The 22,671-nt window shown below is 41.2% G+C and overlaps 1 protein-coding gene across 1 annotated transcript in view; it reads right to left on the bottom strand.

Annotated features, from left to right (window-relative positions):
• Positions 1 to 5,884: 5,884 nt before the first annotated feature.
• Positions 5,885 to 22,671, bottom strand: part of rragd (ras-related GTP binding D) — a 32,338-nt gene continuing 15,551 nt past the window's right edge. The window contains exons 6-7 of the mRNA XM_073467068.1: positions 13,284 to 13,432; positions 5,885 to 6,033 (exon numbers count right to left, since the gene is read on the bottom strand). Coding sequence (XP_073323169.1) covers positions 5,885 to 6,033; positions 13,284 to 13,432 — 298 coding nt within the window. The remainder of the gene's footprint in view (positions 6,034 to 13,283; positions 13,433 to 22,671) is intronic.

Raw genomic sequence — 22,671 nt, 5'->3', positions numbered from 1 at the left:
CGTATGATGTATGAATGTATGATGTATGATGTATTATGATGTATAGAGATTACCACACAGGCTCTGGACACTTCAGAAAGTCTTCTGTTTAAAAAGACTTTATTCTGTTTTATTTATGTTTAACAGCAACCTGACTTCTTGAGATCTCAGCTCACCAGGCTAATGCAACACATATCATGTGTCTCTCTCACCTTTACCCAGAGGGCACTGCTTATCTACCTGCAACACAAGATTCATATGGTTACAGATGATTGGCTCAGAGTCATTTCCTCATAAATACCTTTTGAAAATAACCAAACACAAATCTGACTTGTTGACCTCTTCATCCATAACATCACATCCAGCACAGCCATACATCATTTCCTGAGAATCCTTTATATGTCTCAAACAATGAGAGGACATTACTGAAGCTAATACACAGACATGAAGAGTATCAACAATGGGTTTAATATAAAAATCACGAGGATTATTACATAAAGCTTAAAGCTCCAGAAATATACAACATGACAACTAAAAGATTCTTCAGGATGTGACTACACTGTACAGCATGTTTATGAGTGAGGACAGTTTATCATGCAGCAGCATTCAACTCCAACATTACAGCCCACAGGTGAAGCACACCTGAGCTGAGACTGCGCCTACAGCTGAGACTGAGCCTACAGCCTCGTCCTCTGAATGTGTGTTGTAGAGAAACATTTCGGTTCACACCACTGAGAGACGTGGTGTGGCCAATAATTCCATGGATGACATGAAGAGTGTGAAGTAAATCAGCTGGAGTTGTTCCCCTGATGCTCAGAAGCTCTGTTGGAGCAAAACATTGAATTTACCAACAAACAGAGCACCAACACACCCGCCATCTGCTGCGCAATCTTAAGAAGAGCTCTCTGAGGCCGGCCCACATCTCTCTTGTTGGCGTGTCCAGATTGAGTTTATGAAGTCTGGACAGCAGAAAACCACAAGAATGAGCTTTTTGCTAATTTGATCCAAACCACATTCAGCGGTGGTTTGAAATGTGATTCAAATCAGATTTCTACAGATTTTTCTGTCACTAGCAACACAACACACAACGATGACGTCAAATCCAGAGAGACTCTAGACTGCGTCCAGCAGAGCAGCTGAAGACAACAGAGAACAACAGTGTGAAATACAAATGTCTGAAACAAACTGTTGCTTTGACAGCTTACGTTTTTCTACGTGTCACCAGCGTATGTAGTGGCTATGTCGTTACCATAGCAACCCATGGAAATAAATTTGTGTTGTTTGGACACAAAAGTCTGATCAGGTCACAAATATCAGTGAGGAAACATGTGTGATGTGCCTGCTGACTGAACATAGCCTCAGTTACTCTCAGCAGATTCTCCAGAGAAAGTGTTTGTTAGAAACCCTCAGTGTCTTTCAGAGCTCTGAATGCTGAGAGAAGTTAATTTGTGAATATGGCTCCTGATGTCCAAACAACTACCTTAACGAGGTATCAGCTCCACTCTGAGCTCCTCTGACTCTGAGCACAGACACTCAAACTCAAACCTGACTGCGTCTGTGAATTCATTCTCTCCGGTTCCTCCTCCGGCTCATGATGACAGGCGGCTGATGAAGTACAGACTGACAGCTAGATGGAGAGCTTCACCTTCACATGCAGCTCCTTCAGCCTTCTCTGGATGAAAAGGTTCATAGAAAGCAAAGGCCCCATCAAGTGTATGAAAGCTATTTGCAGGCCAGATCAATCGAGTGACCTATAGCTGTCAGACACGATGAGTGAGCAATCGAAAAAACTGTCCATTGAACATCTTAACAAGCTAATAGCCTGCTGTCAGTCAGTCCAGAGGCCAAGCTTCCCTTTTTATCGACCACAGCCCCAACTACACAGGAAACATTTCAAACACCTTTAATGCTTCATAAGATCCTTCAAAGTCTGCTCATATTCTGTTTCTCTGTGCTGATGTAACCCAAAGTGAATGTCTCTACCAACACGTACTGAGTGTATCAGATATCTCATTCCCACTGCACTGTCCAAAAACACATCAGTGAGTCACACACTGGCTGACATGTTCTTTATTATCATGAACACACACTGTAGTTTATTTTGACTCAGTCCCACACACATCATCCTGCTGCCAGAAACACTAACTACTGCACCACATGTGGATTAATCTGCTGCTGAAAATAGTCCCCGACAAATGGATTATTTCCTCCAGTCTGAGTGAAACTACAACGAGCAGCTGTTTGGGCAAATTACTGAGCTGGTTTAAAAACATGAAACTGTGTATGAGCTGTTTTAAAGAGTCATGTCTTGAGTGGTACACTGATAAAACTGTTCAATCCAGTCTTCATGCTCTGTAATTCAACATGATGTGATAACTATGGAAGGATTGTTCCTTCAGCGTGACCAATAATATGACAAGAACTGTGAGCATATTATAAATGATATCATCATTATTATAAATAAGAGCTTAATAGAGATTTTTCTCAGTAATGTTCAATGAATAAATGAAGACTAAACTCTAAACTCGTCTGGTTTTCTGGTATTTACTAAAAACAACGTTCACTGTTGACTTTGGAGAAACAAGTTGAGAACGATCTCAGCACGACGTCGACTGAGTGGACAGCTTTCAATCACATCATCTGGTCTGCAGCAGCAGCAGGGGTTGACCTTTTGGTGTGGATCTGTAGACTTTTTTATTGGTTTCTGAATACTTTGAGATCTTGTTGGCTGAAAGCTGATATTCAAAGTTCATTCTTTGATTGTCTCCACCAAGCAGGTTATGTTTTCACCCATGTCCATTTATTGGTTGGTTTTTATTGGTTTGTCAGCAGGATTAGAAACTAGAAACTAGAAATTAGAAACTTGGATAGAGGATGGTCTCAGTGCAGAGCAGACCACACTAACCTTTGGTGCAGAAAGGGACAGATCCAGGAATATTTTCTCACTTTCTTTTTCCACATATTTATTCATCTCTCAGAGAATAATACATGGATCTCTATGAAAAAAAACAGGCTTATGTAGGTGGCTGGTGTCTATGAGTGGGTAAAAACAGGACTATAGGACTTTGGTGGAGGTATGCGCTCTACTGAGTGCCATTCTAGTTCAACATATATTTATATATAGCTTAAGAAACAGGGACAGCATGTTATAATATGTTTAATCACAAACATTAATAAATACATAAACTATAGAAAATAAGTTATTAAATAGGGACTTGACATGTTTGCTGACTCAGCAGACGATGTTCATCATGAGTGAGGTGCACAGTGTCACTTCAATTAAAGAAGGACTGCTTCAGAAGTTAAGTGTCACCATGATAAACAGTTGGAAAAAAACTATGTAATCTTACAGAATAAGCCTTAATTAAGAGAAGCTACACTGACAGAGTACATTCCTTCTGTTCTGTGAATGTCTGGTGGACTGATTTAAACCGGGTGTCACCAGGAGCCTCATTTTCACTACTTTTGGTATAATACCCTTTGAACCTGTACGTAGACCCTGGTATCTGGAGCCTCTAGAGGTCGCTGACTTATTAGAAATGTGAATTTGGGTTGTCATAACTTGCTTTCACAGTCAACATATGTTATGTTTCTGATGAGGACAGGCTGTAACTGACATACTGTGACCTATTCTGTACTGCCTCGTTAACAACATACACTACAACATATACATAATACTATACAGATACTACATATACAACCAAACACTTGCTACACACAGCACGCACATGTGTGGTTGTTAATTACAACTAGGAAAGAAAGGTAACCTGCCTTGGGACTATGGATGAAAATGTGTATTCCTGCCAAATCCGCCACGTTTCCATAGTCTATTTTGTACTGATGTTCATTATCTCGCTCTGTCCCTATCAAATAAACAAATACAATTATAAATAAAATCAATCTTTGCTTGAGAAGAGGGTGCAGGCGGCAAGACAAAAGACAGGTGAAATCCTTCATCAGAGTGCAGACAGTAGCACCATTCACACTGTCCTCTCAGTGCAGGATGTGGAGATTCTCTGCATTGTCCTCTGTGAGAAAGTTTGGAGAGGATGAGGAGAGGGGGGAAATTTTGCTGCAGCTCTGATCCTCCTCTGGAGGTAGTATCAGAGCCGCAGCAGAGACGAACCGGCGTCTGTGTGAATGGATAAGCTGGAGGCGCGGAGCGAGGGCGTGTTGACCTGATGGTGTTCACAGTCTGATAACTAAACAGATCCTTCACTCATCAAAATAAAGAGAAATGTCCCACAAAGCAATGTTACAAGACCAAACAACAGTAACGTAGTAACTGGTGCAGTTATACGTGGAGAAGTGTCTGTCCTCCTGTCTGTCATCCTGTCTCTCCTCCTGTCTGTCATCCTGTCTGTCCTCCTGTTTGTCGTCCTGTCTGTCATCCTGTCTGTCCTCCTGTCTGTCATTCTGTCCTCCTGTCTGTCATCTTGTCTGTCATCTTGTCTGTCATCCTGTCTGTCCTACTGACTCTTCGTCACACTTCTGCTTGAAAAACAGCGTCTGTCCCTGGCAAAGACTTTAACTCACCAAGTATTTGTCTCCTTCACTGTTGTGTTGTTGTAGTTACTGTCTCATGGTGACGGTCAGCCCTCCAGACTGAGACTTCAGTGAATTTTCCCCCAGAAAACAGCCTCCTTCCCCATGATCCATATGATTATAAACAGTCAGCAGGTACATGTTTAGATTAACAGGAGGACACCGGGGGAAACACGTTGAAAAAAACACATAGACGTCATCATCATGACGTGTACCGTCACGCCTCTTTTGGATCCACAGCACCAGAGTAAATTGACACACTGGTGCGTCTTTATGCTGGTGCTGCTTGGTTCTGTGGTAACAAACAAAGGCGGAGAATCGGCGAACCTCCGCTGTGGAGATAATGTGGAGTCTCTGTGTGAAAAGGGCTAGTGAGATGACTGTGGTGTTCTGACTGACCATCAGCTGTCTGCAGTGTTTTAACACCACATTTAGTATCCAATCAAAAACGAAAATGCAACAAAAAACAACTTCTAATGTGTACCAAACTGAACCAAACTGAACCGGACTGATTGGTGGAAAGTATAGTGGCATGTAGAGCTGCAGCCACTGGTCTCCACAGGTCCACGGAGCCACATCGCAGGTCACACAGGCATAGGAGTCATTTTATAGACACTGTTCAATAGGCTACACTTTACAATCATGTATGTTGATGACCTCTCTCTCTAAAAAGGCATCACTGAAAACATCTGCCATGTCTTCAGACAGCATTCAACTTGCTCCTGCACTACCTCACATGAGCTTAGTCACACTGCCAAACAACACACATACTGTTGCAATAACTAGTTAAAACCTTGATGTGAGCGTCCCGGCCCCAAAACAAACAGCTGTTGCATCCATAACTCACCTGTCTCGTAGAATATCAATGACATAAACACTGAGTGCACGACAGACGCGTCACGCCATGTTCCCCAGCTTTTCTTATGCCTCAAGTGCAATTTTTTTCTGAACTTCTGAGTTTAGTGGAGTGTTCAAAACACATAAATCTCCAGCTGTTAAGATTTTGTATTCTTATTAACGGTATCGATAATGATTGACCACAATGCCCAGTTTTGCTTTGTTTGCTCTGTTTTCATGATTAAGCAAAGATTGATAATTGATTGAAGATGATGAAGCAGATTACCCACTCCTGCTACACAATGAGTCTTTGTAGACACTTCATGTGGAGCCTACTTAAAAAAAAAAATACAGAAAATATATTCAGTCTAGTTAAAGACAGTTTGTCCTCTCTGCAGCTGGCCGACATCTGACAGGACAGAGGGCAGAGGACGGAGGATGGAGGGCAGAGTTAGTGTGGATTGAAGCCCTCCTTTGGGGTCAAGGTGCAGCTGTTGGCTGTCTGATGTGAGGTCATCAGTCCTCAGTGGTTGCTGAGCACTCCATTGGTCATAGTCAGTTTGCTCCACCTCCTCTGACAGAGGAGCTTACGATTTTGTTGAACTTTCACTCGAACATCAAAAACCTCCTGGATGGCATTCTTGAAGCAGTGGAAGTTGTATTCAATCAGTCCTGTGAGAGAATAGAGAGGACGGAGTCATGACTGTTACAGGTCACAAAGGGAAACACTGACAACGATTCTTTATAACACATAAAAACCAGTATAAACAGGAAGTCGACAAAGGCCTTTGTAGGGAGCCACCAAGACACCCAGACAACAACAACAACAGGGTTTTAGCCATGTTAGCATAGCTGTAGCTATGATAGTGCCAGTCTGCTAACCCATCACTTTGCGTCAGACTGAAATATCTCAACAACTATGGCACACATATTAATGGTCCAGAGAGGATGGTAATACTTTGACTTCTCCTCTAGAGCCACCACCAGGTCAACACTTATGAATGATCTCAACTGCTCCAGCGTCGAAGACATTTTGGTACATTCCCCCTCAGGACGAGCCCGAGTCACCAGGTCTACCTGGTCATCCACTGACTTTTCGGCAGGCACCATCAAGGTTCATGACAAAATACCTGCAGAACTAATGATAAGCTGTGTTTGGTGCTAACTGACTAATGTTAACATGCTGACACGCTAAACTCACACACTTAGCATTAGCTCAGAGCACTGCTGTGCCTACCTGGCATCTACAAACCACTAATGCGTTCTCATGTAACATATTGGCACATCAACACAACTGGCATATCCAGTTCACATTACATGTTTATCACCTGACTTTCATGTCTGGAGGTGGAGGTGGTGGTCATGGAGTTGCAGGTGACATGGCTGGCAAGCCAGAGACCAAAGTTCAAGAAAGTGTTTCAAGATTTGTGAGTGTGACACCGTGTTTGTGGCAACATTTTTGATGGGACAACATTTCCAGCTGTGTTTTAAGTAAAATCTGAATATCTCATCCTCTGCTGCTTCGATAGAGAGTCTTATAAATCTGTCGCTTGTTCCACAACTGTATGAAAAAACAATACAATAAAAAATATGGAGATTTTTTGCTATAAAATGGTTAAGATGGTGGCCAGACTGTGAGTCAGAAGAGTGTATTTGTCTGATGTCATAAGAGAACAGAAACAAAGCTCATTGGTGGACATAACCTCTCCTGTATATCTAAATTGTAAAGGTTAGTGATTTACATGTGTTTGCTCACCAAACATTTGTTGAACATAATATTAATTATGACATGATGTTGAACACAGATCTGAAATACAGGCAGATGTCAGCTAGAGGATGTCAGATCAAGACATGTTGAGGATCTCAAGGTTATATTCAATCAAAACACAAAATGCAGAAATGCAACATGAATTTAAAACAGTTAGCGTCATAAACAGTGTGACACACTCATGAAAGAGCTTCAGACAGCAGCATGGGCTGTGCTTCCCTGACTTTGCAGACACATTTCTCCTCAGATGTGAGGTTCTGCAGTTTATAAGGACTTTTAATCTCAAGGAAAAATAAAACAAAATGATTCCATAGTCTGACGTTACTATCCATCTGTTACCAAGCAACATCAGGCAGCGTCAGACTGCACAAATAGAAAATATGGAGTAAAGCTAAACTGCATGTAGGAGCAGCAGCTACCACACAAACAGTGATGTCCAACAAGTCTTACATTAAACTAAATATGATGATACACATGGAGGTGTGTGCATCATGTGGTCTCTACTGTTCTGTCTCTTTTCATCAGGTTACACCACCATGCATGACTAGTTCAATGCATGGCACTGGGCCCTCACACAGCGTCAGCCTGAGTACTGACGTGAGGGCAGAAAGCAGAAGAGCAGCAGTAGTTTTGAAGCATGACATACTGTACTGTGTGGATATATTATCTAACTTATTACCACTACAGACACACTGACAGCTCTCTGTGACACCTCAGCTGCTCAGCTCGGACGGGCTGCTGTAATTCCGTCCATGTCTTCAGACTGGCCTCCATCAGTCTCAGAGGCAGTCTTCAGTCCAGGTCTGGTCACGGCCGGACACCAGACTGGGACTGAATGCAACCACCGTCTTTGGGTGGTCGTGGCTCAGGGGTAGAGCCAGCGTCTTGTTATCAGAAGGTCACTGGTTTGATTCCCCTGGTCTGCATGTCAAAGTGTCCTTGGGCAAGATACTGAACCCCAAACTGCTCCTGATGTGCTGGTTGGCACCTTGCATGGCAGCCACTGCCATCAGTGTATGAATGTATGTATTGGACAAAAGCATCTGCTAAATGTAACTGTAGGAACAAAGTGGAGAGTTAGAGTCACTGGAATTTATGGTTCTCTTTGGCTGCAGAGGGTTTGTACTTAAATTGACAGTATACACAGGAAGTCACATGAACTTTTTTCATACAGTGATTGGCAGAATAAAGAAGAAATTGCACTATGTGATGATTGTTCCACACCAGCCTGGCTTATCTCAGAAGAGCCTTCTGTATTCAGGTGTGTGTTTGAGGAGGTGTTTGCTTGATTGACGGGTGTTTCAGCTCATTAGACTTCTGCCCCACTTGAACAGGATTTATATCTCCAGATTTTAACATTACCTGCATAAGGAAGTGATTTAATTCCCATTAAGTGTGTATGTGGGTAATTTGTTCTCTCCACTCCAGTAATAACTGCAGCGGCAATTACCTGCTCTTTTTCTCTTAACTCACTGGTCCACCTGTCATTTTAATGTGGATCTCTGAGATTGTTATGCAGAAAAGTTCTGCTCGTGTTTCTACTGCATCTTATCAGCTCGGTGTGAGATTTGACTTTTGTGTGAAACTGGGGGAAGATGAAACATGTAAGCACCAACATATGGGACTACACAGGAAGCAATGTGAAGCGAGCCAGAAGAAATGTAAGACCTTGTAAAAGCCTGTCAAATGTGCTGAAGTAAGGTAAGTACCATTAACTTGTTAATAGCCTTGAGCTGTCTCTGTGTCTCCTGCTAGGTCCAGGTCAGACATCCCTCTGTTCTGCATGGGTCCAGGTTCAAGATTTGAAATAAGAGATGGGTCTGGTTCGGTTCTGGGTCATACATTTCTCGGTTTCTTCTTTGGTTTGGGCACAAATTTTTTGACCCATGTAGACTTTTACAACAAAGCTTGCTTACCACCTATAGCAATCAAGTTTATAAAGAAACAGAGACAATGTTGATGTTAAATTCCACACCAGAAGGGATGAGTTGGCCATAACATTACATCAATTCACTGTCAGATTTTCATATTAGGGCGAAATGCCAACAATTTCCAGTTTTCCTCTAAGCATGCCTTTCCTGTCATTACTGTTGTGGAAGAGAAACACAAGATTTCAGTAAACCTGAAACTGCCATTCTGAGTTTCTAACTAATCCGGAGAGCAGTTATCAGATGGTGAGCATCAGGCTCGTTTGCAGAATATTAAACTCTCTCGAAATGTTTTCATCCCTCACAGGCCAGTGTTCACTTCCCACTGAAAATGAATGTTAGCCACTGTTGGTGTGTGAGCTGTCACATGGATGTAACTCTCATTAAAGTATGTTCATTAAACATCTAACAGATTGAATTGAGAAGTCAGGAGGGAGGAGGACGTGGACTGTTTGGGTCGGCCTCCAAGCATTTTATTAGGCCTAACCCATTTCTACAACTGTGTCTGAAGTCCTTCATGTGTCTCTGCAAAATATCTTCCAGCAATGCAACATGTAGCTAATGTGCTTCAGGGCTGGTCCTGTTATTTTATCCTCTGTGATTAAAAATGTTAAAAGTTATTTGAGTTATCTTGATGAAAGAATAGAATAACCTCAACATACTCCTTCCCACAACAATACAAGCTCTTATTTTATTACTGATGGTTATATAATATTTCTATGATATTTCTTGGCACTTACAGTCTCAGCAAGCAGGTAAGCAGAAACGTTGACAGGACAGGAGGATGTTGTGGACCGTACAGGATGTTCAGTGTGATGAACATGACACTATCTGAGGCGTTATGCAGAACTCAGAGTAGCACGTAGCTCTCATAGCTCTTCATCAGCTGCTGCTCACTTTAGGCTGTTACTCTGTGCGCGCTTGATAAAAATTCATATTCCCCATGGACAGATGAGGAATAGAATTAAAGAATTAAAGCTGGTATTGATTTTTTTTTTTTTTGCAATCCATTTTCATGCATCTTATTTGGTAATAACATGCCTTTTATAATATTTTATCTCCATCAGCATGAGACGCTCGTCCATCATCCAGTCTGGGTTTCATTCTGTTTCCAATTTGTCTACATTTCTGTCTAAATGTTTTCTGTTTACATGGTTTGTTACCTGCTAGTGGAAATATAATATAATAATAGGTTTTATCAGAAGCAGGGAGCAGGTGTTGCTCTGAGCTCTGAAATGTTTGAGGTTTGTCAGTTACAACTCAAAGCTGACCTTTAAATTCACTTCAATACAAGTCAACTTTCATTTTTGTTTCTTCAGAGAATCCTGCTGTCACAACTGGATACTCTCATGTTATTAAGGTATCACACAGGAATGCACTGCAGATGTAAATTAGCTCTAAGCTAACTCCGGTACAATGTATCAAATGGTAACATTAATGTTTAGCTTTGCACATGATCCCTCTACAAATAAAGACGAACAGTAACACACATGAACCCTGGAAGAGAGAAATATACATATAGACCTGCTCTCTTGATCAAAGCAGACACTGATGGCAGAGGCTACCATGCAAGGTGCCAACTACTCATCAGGAGCACTTTGAAGTTCAGTATCTTACTCAAGGATGTCTGGTCATGCCAGGGATCCAAACCGGCAACCTTCCAATTACTGGCTGCCCATCTCTACCTGCTGAGCTACAGCTCTCCTTGATATGATACTGTGAAGAGACTCTAAGGACCTCATTCACTTAATGTGAGCTATTATTCTCATCTGTTTCCAGGGACACTGCATTTATATAAGTTATGATGAGTAGATTTTAAAAAGTGCTGTGAGAACAAGCTGTGGTGTGTCGAGACATTCTAGTAACAGTGAGTGCAAAGGCCAGAAGACAAAGCAGAGACACTGTGGCAAACTTCTTCCTGTGATTGTGGAGAGTCTGTAACTCACGCAGTTCAGACACAAAGCTTTGCCCTTCAAGACAACAAATCCTGCTGTTGGTGGTTTACATCTCTGGTATACATCCTGCCGTGAGAGTAAGAAAAGCTCTGCAGCTGTCTCTAACTGATGTCTGTCCCTCACGCCGATGTGTCGAGTCAGACTGGTATTGTCACTACTGCACACTACAGAACCACTGATTTCACACTCAAAGATGAGGACTGTATGGGTGTATAGTTGGGTAACTATCCACCAACAAAGCTACCTGGGCTGGACGGTGGGATCTAGAAATATTCTCATTAACAGTGTTCCCTGGTTTCAGAAGCTCCTTTCAGACATGCACCCATTTCATTATTTTGATGTTATTTTAAACATGTCTGTTTCATGTCTGAATAAGCACCCGAGTCACTTTCACAAGTCATGATGGCAGCATCGCAGTCAGACTAAGCAGGAACCTCTGGGGCTGAAAAATGAAGCCAATGCTAAGTACCAAAAGCTGCAGCTCTTCCAATGGCCACTTGAGGCCGGCTCCAAAAGAGATTCATCCACATAAGAGCCATGTAATGTTCAAATGTCCAACGTAACAGCAGAAGTACACATGTTTACAGCCTGGTACATGATGCGTCCCTCACACTCACAGTGGTCAATCATCTGTGAAAAAGCTTCAACACAACTGTGTCTCTTTCTGTAAATGTCCTGTCACAGCTGAACAAAGCAGTGAAGAACATTACGGTTAAGTCATCTGTGAGTGAATAACAAAAATCCATCATTTTAACAGGCGACAGGTGAAGCCAGCAATGTTACGCATCCCATTTCTCAAAAGGGCTTTAAAGAGATTTTATTTTCTGAGGGCAACAGATATGACTATAGAGAAATACTTTTATAGAGACTCTGAAATAAGTCAAACGACTGCATACTTGTGTTGCTTTAGCCTTTGTGGTACATTTATGTGACAGCATCAATTCAGACCTGAAGAGCTGAGAGGAGCTGGACCTGTCTGGCCTTGGGGTCCAGTAAAACATGTCATAATGTATATTTCATAAATGTATTAACAATAAATGTGGAGTGCAGTTTCTTTATCATTGGTGGCCTTGATTTTTACAGGGGACGCAAAAGCATTTGTCTTGCTTTAGTATTCTATTCATGACCATAAAACTAACTCAAATACACTAAATACACGCATATGGTCCAGTTCCTTGTTCATGTTAAGACTCTAGTTTGAATCAGCAGCACTGCAGAGGGTGAACTGAAATTGTTAGGTTGAATTAAAATGGATTTTTTATTAAAAGATTGTGTTTGTTTGTTCCAAGTTTCAGAAAACATTATTTAACAGCAGTCAGCTTAATGAAGAGCTCCAGGTGTTATAGGAACATCAAACGGACTGTTAATGTGAAATTAGAGGAATGAATCAGACTTCTAGACTTCTTAACTACTCTGCTCAACTCAAAATGTACTCAGTCAAAAATAGTCAGAGCGATGAGAGTGAACAGCAGACATGTTGAAGTACACTACGTCTTTCAGGACATCAGAAAGATGAAGCCTCACACCTGCCGACAGTCAGTGAGACACAACGTACACGGTGATCATTGTGGGCTTGAATCATATTCAGCAGCTACAAACAAACCACTGACTGATGTTCTGTTCTAAAAGATTGGTCACTGCAGATAATTGCAGTGGCTGCATGTGAACTTCTGCTGTAATGGCTGGAGAGATCAACCAGGGACCAAAGACTTGAAGACTCAAATCCCTGAAGCCTGTATAAAAAGGTGGGCGGATGAAAAGCAATGCCCTCCATCAACAGCCACTGAATAAGTACCCTTCAGAGAGGCAGTGAAGCCCCTGCTGCTCCCCGGCAGCTCCCAGTAGCTGACCTGCCAGCTCCATCATTAGAAAGCACTCTGCGCTCTGGACGAAGTGTCTGTCTTTTCTGTGCTGACTTCTTTCTACAGGTGCAGTAATCTATACTGACATTATTTAGATTGTTGGTCTACAAAGGTTTACTTTTAAAGAGTCTTTCAGCCACAATCTACAATCTGCAGTGTCTCATGGAGGAACGAGAAAAGTGAAATCAATTAGTGTAAAGTTAAATCAAATAAAACAGAGCAAATCATTTTGAGCTTGTGATTGGATGTTGGGAGTCGTAATGAGCCTCAAACTCCACAGACTTTGACTTTTGTATTAAAGTTTGTATTAAGGACCAGATATTTTCAGCTGGACCCTTTTAGTCCTTTGGTGATTAAGAGTGAGAGTTCAGTTCATGTCCATAAATGTACTGACTGTGAACGGACTGACCTTTCCTCTCAAAGCTTTCTTTGCGGAGGAAGCAGACCATGGCGAGGAACTTGGTGACCTCCTTCAGGTACATGACAGTTGTGTTGTTCAGATGAATAATGGCCATAGACTCCTTGTCATAGGGTAGACCACCTTCAGTGTCGGTCAGACTGAAGGAGATGAGACAGAAAAACACACTTAGCTCAAAGTGGAAACTAACAACTTATCAACTGTTCCCTCCTTAGCTTTCAAAGTGCTGTTATTGTTGGTGCCGCTGCTGCAAAGATGACTAGATCGCTTTACGTGTTCCATGGAATTAAGAGAGAAGAGAAAATGTTCACTGAGGTAATTTATCAGGAGTAATAACACAGTCATAGTTAACATTGCATCTACTGCAGCAGGGGTTGGAGTTGGGTGTGTGTGTGTGTGTGTGTGTGTGTGCGTGCGTGTGTGTGTGTGTTTATATTTGTTAATATAAAAAGCACAAGTTTAGTCATTAATTTAGTCTATAATGGAGACATGCAAGCAGGGTTGTACCATTAATCAACTCTTAATGTTCCCAGGAGATTTAACAGCTAGTGGCAAACAGAATTACATGGTGAAAGTCAGGCTTATATATGGAGCCCATCTATACATCACTGGTTTAATTATGTATCATGCCATTACATTGTGTTAACAACCTACACATCAGAACCATAAGTTGAAGCAAGAAGTTTTCTTATGACAATTTATCTCCAGTGAGTAAAATAATGCTGGCACAGGGAGGCAGCAGGTTCACTTGTTTGTGTGCTGTCACAGCAGCTTGTTTTCATCACTTCAGTTTATGTGAAATCAGGTTTATCTGTCACTGTTTTAAATGCTGTCACTTTACCTCATTCCTTTGAATGTATTGCTCTGAAAATTAACTTATCTTGTAATATTGCAATCATGGTTGTGGGTGTATACAGACCACCCTCAGCTATCTCCAGTGCAACTGATAATTTAGCAGACTTACTTGCTCAGTACTGTAACTCAGAAATGCTGGTTCCAGGTGATTTTAAACTAAACTGGTTAACAAATGATTCAAACGGTCTCAAAGAGATATGTGACAATCACAATCTGATCACAGCTGATCGATAAGCCGACCAGACCTCATTTGAAGGATCCCTCAAAGTCAACATTGATAGATCTGATTCTGTGTAATAGGAGGGAGAAAATGGCTGCCTCTGGAGTCTTTGCACTTGGTCCAAGTGACCACTGTCCTGTCGCCTGCATTAGAAGTGCTGGATTGGCAGAACCAACGTCAAGAATTTTTATCAAAAGAAATTTAAAACATTTTAATGAACAGGCTTTTTAAAATGACATTGCTAACAGTAATATACAGTATACTACTGAAATGCTGGATGTAGAACAGGCTCTTGAACATTTCACCAACTCTTTAGTTACCATTACTGATAAACATGCACCCTTCATAAAGCTCAGGGTTAAAGACAGATCAAACCCCTGCTTCAGCTCAGAACTATCGACGATGCTCAATACATGGGACAAAGCCTGGCTCTAGCAAGGCTTACTGGTGAGGAAGCCCACTGGTTAACTTTTAGACAACTCAGAAATAAATGCACATCTTCATTGAGAAAAGCAAAGGCCAACTATCACATAGAATTCATCTCCAGCTCTTGTACAAACCCATCCACATTTTGGAAAGCAGTAAATATGAATAAAACAAATCCTCTCATGTCTGTACCTTCTAGTATAACATTTAATAACTGCCAAATAAATAAACTATCAGATATTTATGATGCTTTTAACAAATATTTAGCTGCTGCAGGAGATCAGTTTGACGTGGTGTACTGAGGTTCTGCTGCCTCATGAGCCTCCTCAAACCAAACCTCTGTGTTTACACTGCACAACTTCACTTCCTCTGTTGTTAAGGAGGCACTTTAAGGTGTAGATGTAAGGAAAGCAACTGGGGAGGATAAACTAGACCGTTATTGTTTAAAGCTCTGTGCTCCATTTATTTCTGATGAAATTACTGATCTTTTTTAATCTATCCATTTCTTGTGGGGTTATCCCTAATATCTGTAAAAATGCACATGTTGACCCGATGCATAAAAGTGGTGATAAAGCTGATATTAACAACTATTGACCAGTTTCTAAACTGCTATTGATACTGTTGACCATGCTTTACTCATACAGAGGTTAAGAGGTTAAGTTTTGATTATAATCCCTGTAATTGGTTCAAGGACTGTCTCATAGACAACAATGTGTGACTGTAGGAAATAATCATTCAGTATTTTTACCATTGTCTAAAGGGGTTCCGCAAGGTTCAATACTGGGTCCTGTCTTATTCACAATCTATATTAACAATAGTACATCCTCTATAACAAATTGTAACACACATCTTTATGCTGATGATACAGTCCTGTAATGCTGTGCTGAAACTACACATAAAGCCATTACAATTCTCCAGCAAGCTTTTTTAACAAACTGCAAGATTCTCTTTTTAACCTAAAATTAGTCCTCAATGCAAACAAAACCAAATTCATGATACTCTCAAGAGCCAGAGATATTGCAGATATTGGTCTGCATGTTACCACTCTAACAGGACACAGTATTGAAAGGGTTTCTGAATACAAATATTTGGGTATCTGGTTGGATCAGAAACTCCCATTTAAATTTCATATTAACACAGTAGCAAGCTAAGATACATTTATACAGAAACAGAACTACTTTCCCCATGTTGCATGGGGAAAGTATAAAGTGCATATAGACATGCCTCTGTCTCCACTCTTACTCCATTAGACTGGGTTTATCACTCCGCCCTCAGATTCATTACTGGTGACTGTTATTCCACTCATCATTGTATTCTATATGAAAAAGTTGGCAGCCAATGGTTTGTGTTTCTTTTTAAAGCCTTGAAGGGCAATATGCCACCATATATCAGCTCTGTATTAAACTGGTCACAGAACTGCTTTCAGTTTCAGTGCTTCATACACTGGGAACATTTTACAATGTACATTAAACTTGATACAGTTATACCTATAGGCCAGTTTAAGACTTTGATTTCAAACTACTCAGCATTTGAATGTAACTGTTTTTAACTGCGTGCTGTCCTGTATGGTTGTCTGCCATTTATCTTATATGCACCTCTGTTGTATTTGTGTTTTGTCATGTTCGTTTGCTGCAGTTTCTTATCATTTTCAGCACTTTTTTCTGTTTTATTGGTATTCTGTCATATTGCTTCTTATCTGTTATCATTTCTATGTACCCATTCTGTTTACTCGCTCTGTAATTATGTTTGTTGTTTCTGTTTGTTATCACATTTTTGCACCTATTCTGTTTTTTTTATTTGTGCTCTCAACATCATTCGAGATTTAAATGAAGGTTGAATGATTGAATGAAAGGATGCACACAGTGGCTGCTATTCAGAAAAATAACAGACCTCTATTCAACCGCAGAGATTTCAAGATGGACGGCAGAAAGTGGGAAGGAGAGCGACAGAGGGAGAGGAAGGGAAGGGTAGGGTAAGGGAGAGAAGAGCTCTATATGAAAAGAGAGAGGAGGTGTAACTGAGCAGTGGACAGGGAGGACCCCTCAGAAGTGTGATAGCTCATCTCAGGGGGTTTATTCTCATGAATAAACTTGTACAACAACAATAACATGCTGTTCTTTCTTGGTTTTTTCACTTGTAATTTATTCTGTTTTCACAAAGAAAAGAAAGTAACATTGTTCGCCATCTTCATTTCATTTGATGAATATGAATTTTGTCCTCCTGGCTTATGGTTATTTTGCCTTCCTTCTCCTTTTGAAACACACAGGACTTTTCATCTCACAGTATGCATACAAAGGCCCACTGTAACTTGACATGAGGGGTAGGTTGGAGGAAAATTGACTTGAAGTGTAAAAATATACTTCTGGTTTCAGTTTCATGTGCACAAGCACAAGTGAAACTGAAAAGTTAAAGTTAAACCTGAAGCATAGATGTTAAGTAAAAAGCATCAGACACATCATGCAGGGTGGATGTAATGAGGTTGTTTTGGTTGATAGAGGTGTTGTAAAATGCTTGCCATTGACCTCCACTATGTTGAGGTGGAGGCAGAAAATAGTAGCAAAGTTTTTGGTCGCCTGGTGATCAAATCACTCAGGACGGGCAGTTATACTGGGTCTAAACTGGTTCTGGCAGAGGATGGTACCTGCATGATTACCAGACTTAATGTCACGTCAGTGGCATCACTGTTGCATCAGTTTTTGAGTTGCTATGCTGAACAGGACAAAAATGGGGTTTCAAGCATTCGTTTATTTGTATTTATCTTGCTAGTATGTGATGGGTTTTCAGTCACCATGGCACATTGGAGAGAAGATGTCTGTGAGCCATCTTCAGTTGAATTATTTCTTTAAATGACACGATGTTGGAGCAGAGAGCTTTGTTTTGCTTTAGCAGTCTAGGATTCTGGAACCTCAAGATGACAGTTTCTGGAAATGGAATAAATTTCACAGAACGTGTCTGAGCAGCTGTGAAGAACTTTACCACTTTCACAGGGAATTATTTTACACATCAGGCATAAACCCACACTTTACAAGTGCCGACAGAGAGCACAGAGCTCAGCTTCTATTCATTTTCAATCACTCCTATCTGTACCTAAGGCATTGCTGGCAACCCGCACATCATACAGTAGAGATGTGATAAAAAGCATCTCTATGCAACAGATGCTGGATTCAGTGTAATTATCTAAATGATTAAAATGCTGTCTCATACTTAATCTCGTGTTTTCGTGGCCATTTGCCTGGTGATGTACTGTATATGCTCTAAAAATAGGTTCAGTGCTCCACAGACTGGAGACAGCCAAAGAAGAGAAACATGCACAGCTAATGTGAGTTTAATGAAATGTGAATTAATCATTGTTGTCAAAGGGAGAAAGAAATAATTACATTTCGCTGGCAAAAGACTTGGCTCAGTTTTTTGGCCAACAAATATTTCAGTCACATTTGAGCTTTCCAAGTGCATAGCATGCCAGCTTTCTCACAAGAGTTCATTAATTAAATGAGGTAAAAAAGGACTCCATTTAGTAAAGCCTCTAATTAAGGATAATATCCCAGCTGTTTTGTGATGATAGTGATGGCAGCTTTCTGTACAACAATCTGCCGCTTTAAGGTCCAACTGGTACCTACGAGGCCTCCAAACTTGTTCATGCGGAACAATCCAAGACAAAGGAGAGTGTACACATTATTGAGAGTTACTAAAGCGGACAGTTACTGTGTCTACAGAGGCAACATGACCCAAAGATATCTGGTATCATCTCTATACACGGTCAAAACGTGAAATTAGGAGCAGTCCTGTTCGAGCCCTCAGCCAAACATTCTCCAACGCAGCTGTGACGGGTTAAATATTCACTCACTTCAGGCCAAATGTGGCCTAGTTCAGTTAAAACCCCCAGCTGTGATGCCTCAGGTGAAACACACACACACACACACAGACACACACACACACACACACACACACACAGAGAGACACACATGCTCCCCTCTATTATCTAAACAACAAACAAGGGTCAAAGGGATCACCTGGCCCAGGGAGGCATCGCGACCACAAACACCTCAGCTACCTGAGGCTTTACTCTGCGACTCTACACTACCTCGGCCTACACATTGTCTTCAATGGTGGCTAATCACTAACTCACTGAGACAAAAGCAAAGCGACAAAACAGAAGTGTTTCAGGAAAACATTTCAAAAACACATTAGAAATAAAAAAACTGCTGATAATAAATAAAACACAAGCTGGATTTGTGCCGTGTGGGAGTTTCCATGTTTATCAGTTCCCAGCTTGTGTTCGTTTTAACAACTAAGTCCTGATTATATCTGGGAAAGCTCTAAAATAATGAAGTTATCAAAATGTAATGAATGTAATGTTCAAATGTAGATTCACAGTATTTTCAACCCTCACACAACCAACTAGCAACCATGTAATGATTTCATCTCTACTGACTCATATGATGTGAGCACAGAATCGTTCTCACTTCACTATGAAATGTGTTCAAATGTCTTACAGAAAAGATTATTCCCTATATATAGGACTATGTTGAAAATGTATGTAACATATACCCTTTGATGAATTACTGCGGGGTTCATTAGTTTCCACTGTTTCCCAGAAACATCACCTGGATCTCAGTATTTGCTTCTGTAGGCTGTGGTGCCTGAGCCTTTGTGATGCTCCATTATAACTGCAGGGGAGCTGGATCTGTTCTTTTCATGAAATCAAAAGCATTCTCTGCATCTCTTACGACATTTTCTATTTTGAGTTTTAAGGACATCTCCTCGAGGATAGAGAGTGTTTGGTTTGATAGATATCTTCTGTACTTCTGCTGCCTTCATCAGTCTGTGACCACCTGCATGCACAAGGACACTTTTCATCCAAGTGTGTTAAAGCAACAGACCAACCACAACTCCTTGTCCTCCGGGTCAGTAATGACCCACCCTCACTAAAAATCTAAAATAAAGCAATTTCATTTCATTTTAAATGCCAAATCTATTTTGCATGAAGAAACAACCTGTCATTCATCAGAAACTGTGTGACTATCAGAGTTTTCAGAAAGACTGCATTCATTCAGTGGACACCATCGTTTTTATTTCAACACAGCTGTCATATATGTTTTCTTTACTAAAGTAGATTTTTTTTATTATTATTATTTCTTAAGGTACTGCAAAGGTGGTAAACAATATTTTTGTATCAAGAGATAGTACTTGTATAGCCCAAGAAAGTATCACAAATGTGCAGAAAGTAGTTTGAATGCAATTTACTGAAGGCACTTCCAATAATAGTCAAATGTGAACAACATAAACCAACAAGGCAATCTGAGAGGGCAACCACGACCACTACAGGAGGACAAGCAGCCGCTTCACCCACTTGTCCCAGACCTCTCTTATGGCAGCTAGTTTGTCTGTCACACGTCTTGCAGGTCTTGACTCACGGTTATCAAACCGTATCATTCTTGAGAAAGTGTGAAAGACTTTCAGTGGCATTGTGGCAGCTTCCACTCTCTGCATCCCAGAGACTAGATGGGGCCTCACCTCGTGACCTGTAAACTCCTGCTAAGATTAGCAACCCTCTGTAGGCATGCAGGTCTATCTCATCCATGCTTCTCCAGTTGTCTCCATATTTTTTAAAGCCCTCCAAATTTGTCATCTCCAGGAAGATTTTTTCGATAGCTGGTGTGATGAACAGGTGAAACGTTGAGGCGATGTCCTCAACATGGGAAACAGCATATCTTGTGGGACCTGGAGTCATCTTTATGACATGTAGTGCTGCCATCCTGCCCTGGTTGTCATATGGTGATGAGGACCATGTTATCTGTCTTCATCTGAAGATGATGCACCATGCTCTGGGTTGTATTCCTCCCCATCTTCTTCTTCAGATACCTCCTCATCTGCTGCTCCTTGCTGGAGATGTGAAAGAATCAGCTCTGCGGCCTGTTCAGCGGTGAAACGTGCACTCATGGCTTCAGCACAGAGAACATCTGCAGCACATGTAGAACCTCTGAATGTACAAGTGTTAGGAAACAATGCTTTGATGTTTGTGTCTCAAACTGTTTGAACTTTGATCTTTGATGTTGTGTATGGGGTCGTGGAAAGGTGATGGTACACCTGCACGACAACGTTTTAGTTCTGTCTGAGATCAATCAGCTGTGTGTGTGTGTGTGTGTGCGTGCGTGCGTGCGTGCGTGCGTGCGTGCGTGTGTGTGTGTGTGTGTGTGTGTGTGTGTGTGTTGTAGTCTGTAACTGACTCTGTCACTGTGATTTTAACTGCCGGGTCAAAAATGACCTGAAGACAATCTTTGTACACAAGTGGTGTACAGCTTCCATGGAAATATGAATAAAGGCAATATTTCCCTTTTTCTAATGTTGGGGTCACTTTAGGAAAAGTCATAAAATTTCAAGTTAAAAAAACAACATTTAAGAGGTTTTCTCTGTTGTTAAACACAGTTTAGGGTCATTTTTGACCCGAAGACAACAGAAGGGTTAATCCATCTGCTGATCGTCAGCCGTAGTCTACAGGAAGTGGTGTTATAATTGATCTGTTGCCAAGCTGCATTTATGTAAGATCATTTCACATGGCACCATGTAGCCCACACATGACAAGTACTGTATCTTCCCTGCTCAGTCAAAAGTTGTTCAAACTTCTGTGCTTGTGTCCTCCTCCATGTACTGTGACCGTTTATTGAAGTCCAAGTGTATGACAGCGATCTGAATCATCACTGTACAGGAAGCATCCCCGTCATCCTGTCATTTTTCAACATGCGGTCGATTTTCAGTTAACCAACTAGGCCAAGCAGACAGAGCGCACCGTGGCCCTGAGCAGAACTCTGAGGCTGACTCGCAAGCTGTATCGATCGACATCTATTCTATTTATTGTGTGTGCCACGAGTGAGTCACGCAACAAAACACACCAAACTATTAGAAATAGTGTCAGTGCTGTTTATGACAGACATGAGCAGACACACACACAGACTCACACACAGACACACAAGCTGTGACCCCTCCCTGCTGATCATCACAAATCTATGGTTATTTTAACTTCACTGTTGCAGAAGAAGCAACACTGTGCTCATCCAGGAGCACTGAAAGGCCACATGTCATCAGTTGATTACGTCACTGTAGAGCTCAGCTCTGTGTGATTAATAATAATGAGTGATTTCTTCATGAGCTGGTTGTGACAACAACGAACATGAATACACATCAGAAGCATTAAAGTGCTGCATAAACTGCTGTGGCATCTGATCACTCATGATGATGTGCTATGATGCAGGATGTCAACTGCTAAAACTGTCCAATCATTGAGTCACTTGTCGGTCTGTATGACTTCGTGTTTACTCCTCTCGGTCAATGTGAACAGAAACCGAACCAGAATTAAAATGCAAAAATGTATCATTTTTTTCTGTTGGTCCGGAGCAAATGAACCGAACTACAGGTGTGAAGCCTGAGGCCAAGCTACTTTGTTTAAGTATCTCAAGTCTACCTGTGTAAGGTGGACTGACAGGTGCTGTGGGTGTTGTCCTTCTTGTCTGTCAAACAGAGAGGGAGGTGTCAGTGTACGACCAGGCGTATCTACATGAAGCAGCAACAGACACACAGCCTGGTGAGGATGAGGAGCAGAAGGAGCCTTCGTGTGAAGTTAACATCAGAGTCAGCTGAGCTGGTGGAGCAGAATTAAGTTCCACAAAGAGCAACGTTTCCCAGATCTAACCACCTACTGTGGTTATTTAATGGGCTTCAAACAAGGATTTATATTCACACAATTTCTCTGATATTTAATACTTAATATTTAAACATTGCTGCTGGCCCTCATTGACAAAGCAGTCTGAAGTAAAACAGCTAGTGCAAACATAAGAGTTCTCTAGTTGTTGTGGGTCATTTCCATCAGTGCAGTTCATCCAC

Source organism: Pagrus major, chromosome 5 (genome assembly GCF_040436345.1).
Source record: "Pagrus major chromosome 5, Pma_NU_1.0".
NCBI classification, from domain to species: domain Eukaryota; kingdom Metazoa; phylum Chordata; class Actinopteri; order Spariformes; family Sparidae; genus Pagrus; species Pagrus major.
The sequence above is the reverse complement of the archived record's forward strand: the minus strand, read 5'-3'. Positions and strand labels throughout refer to the sequence as shown.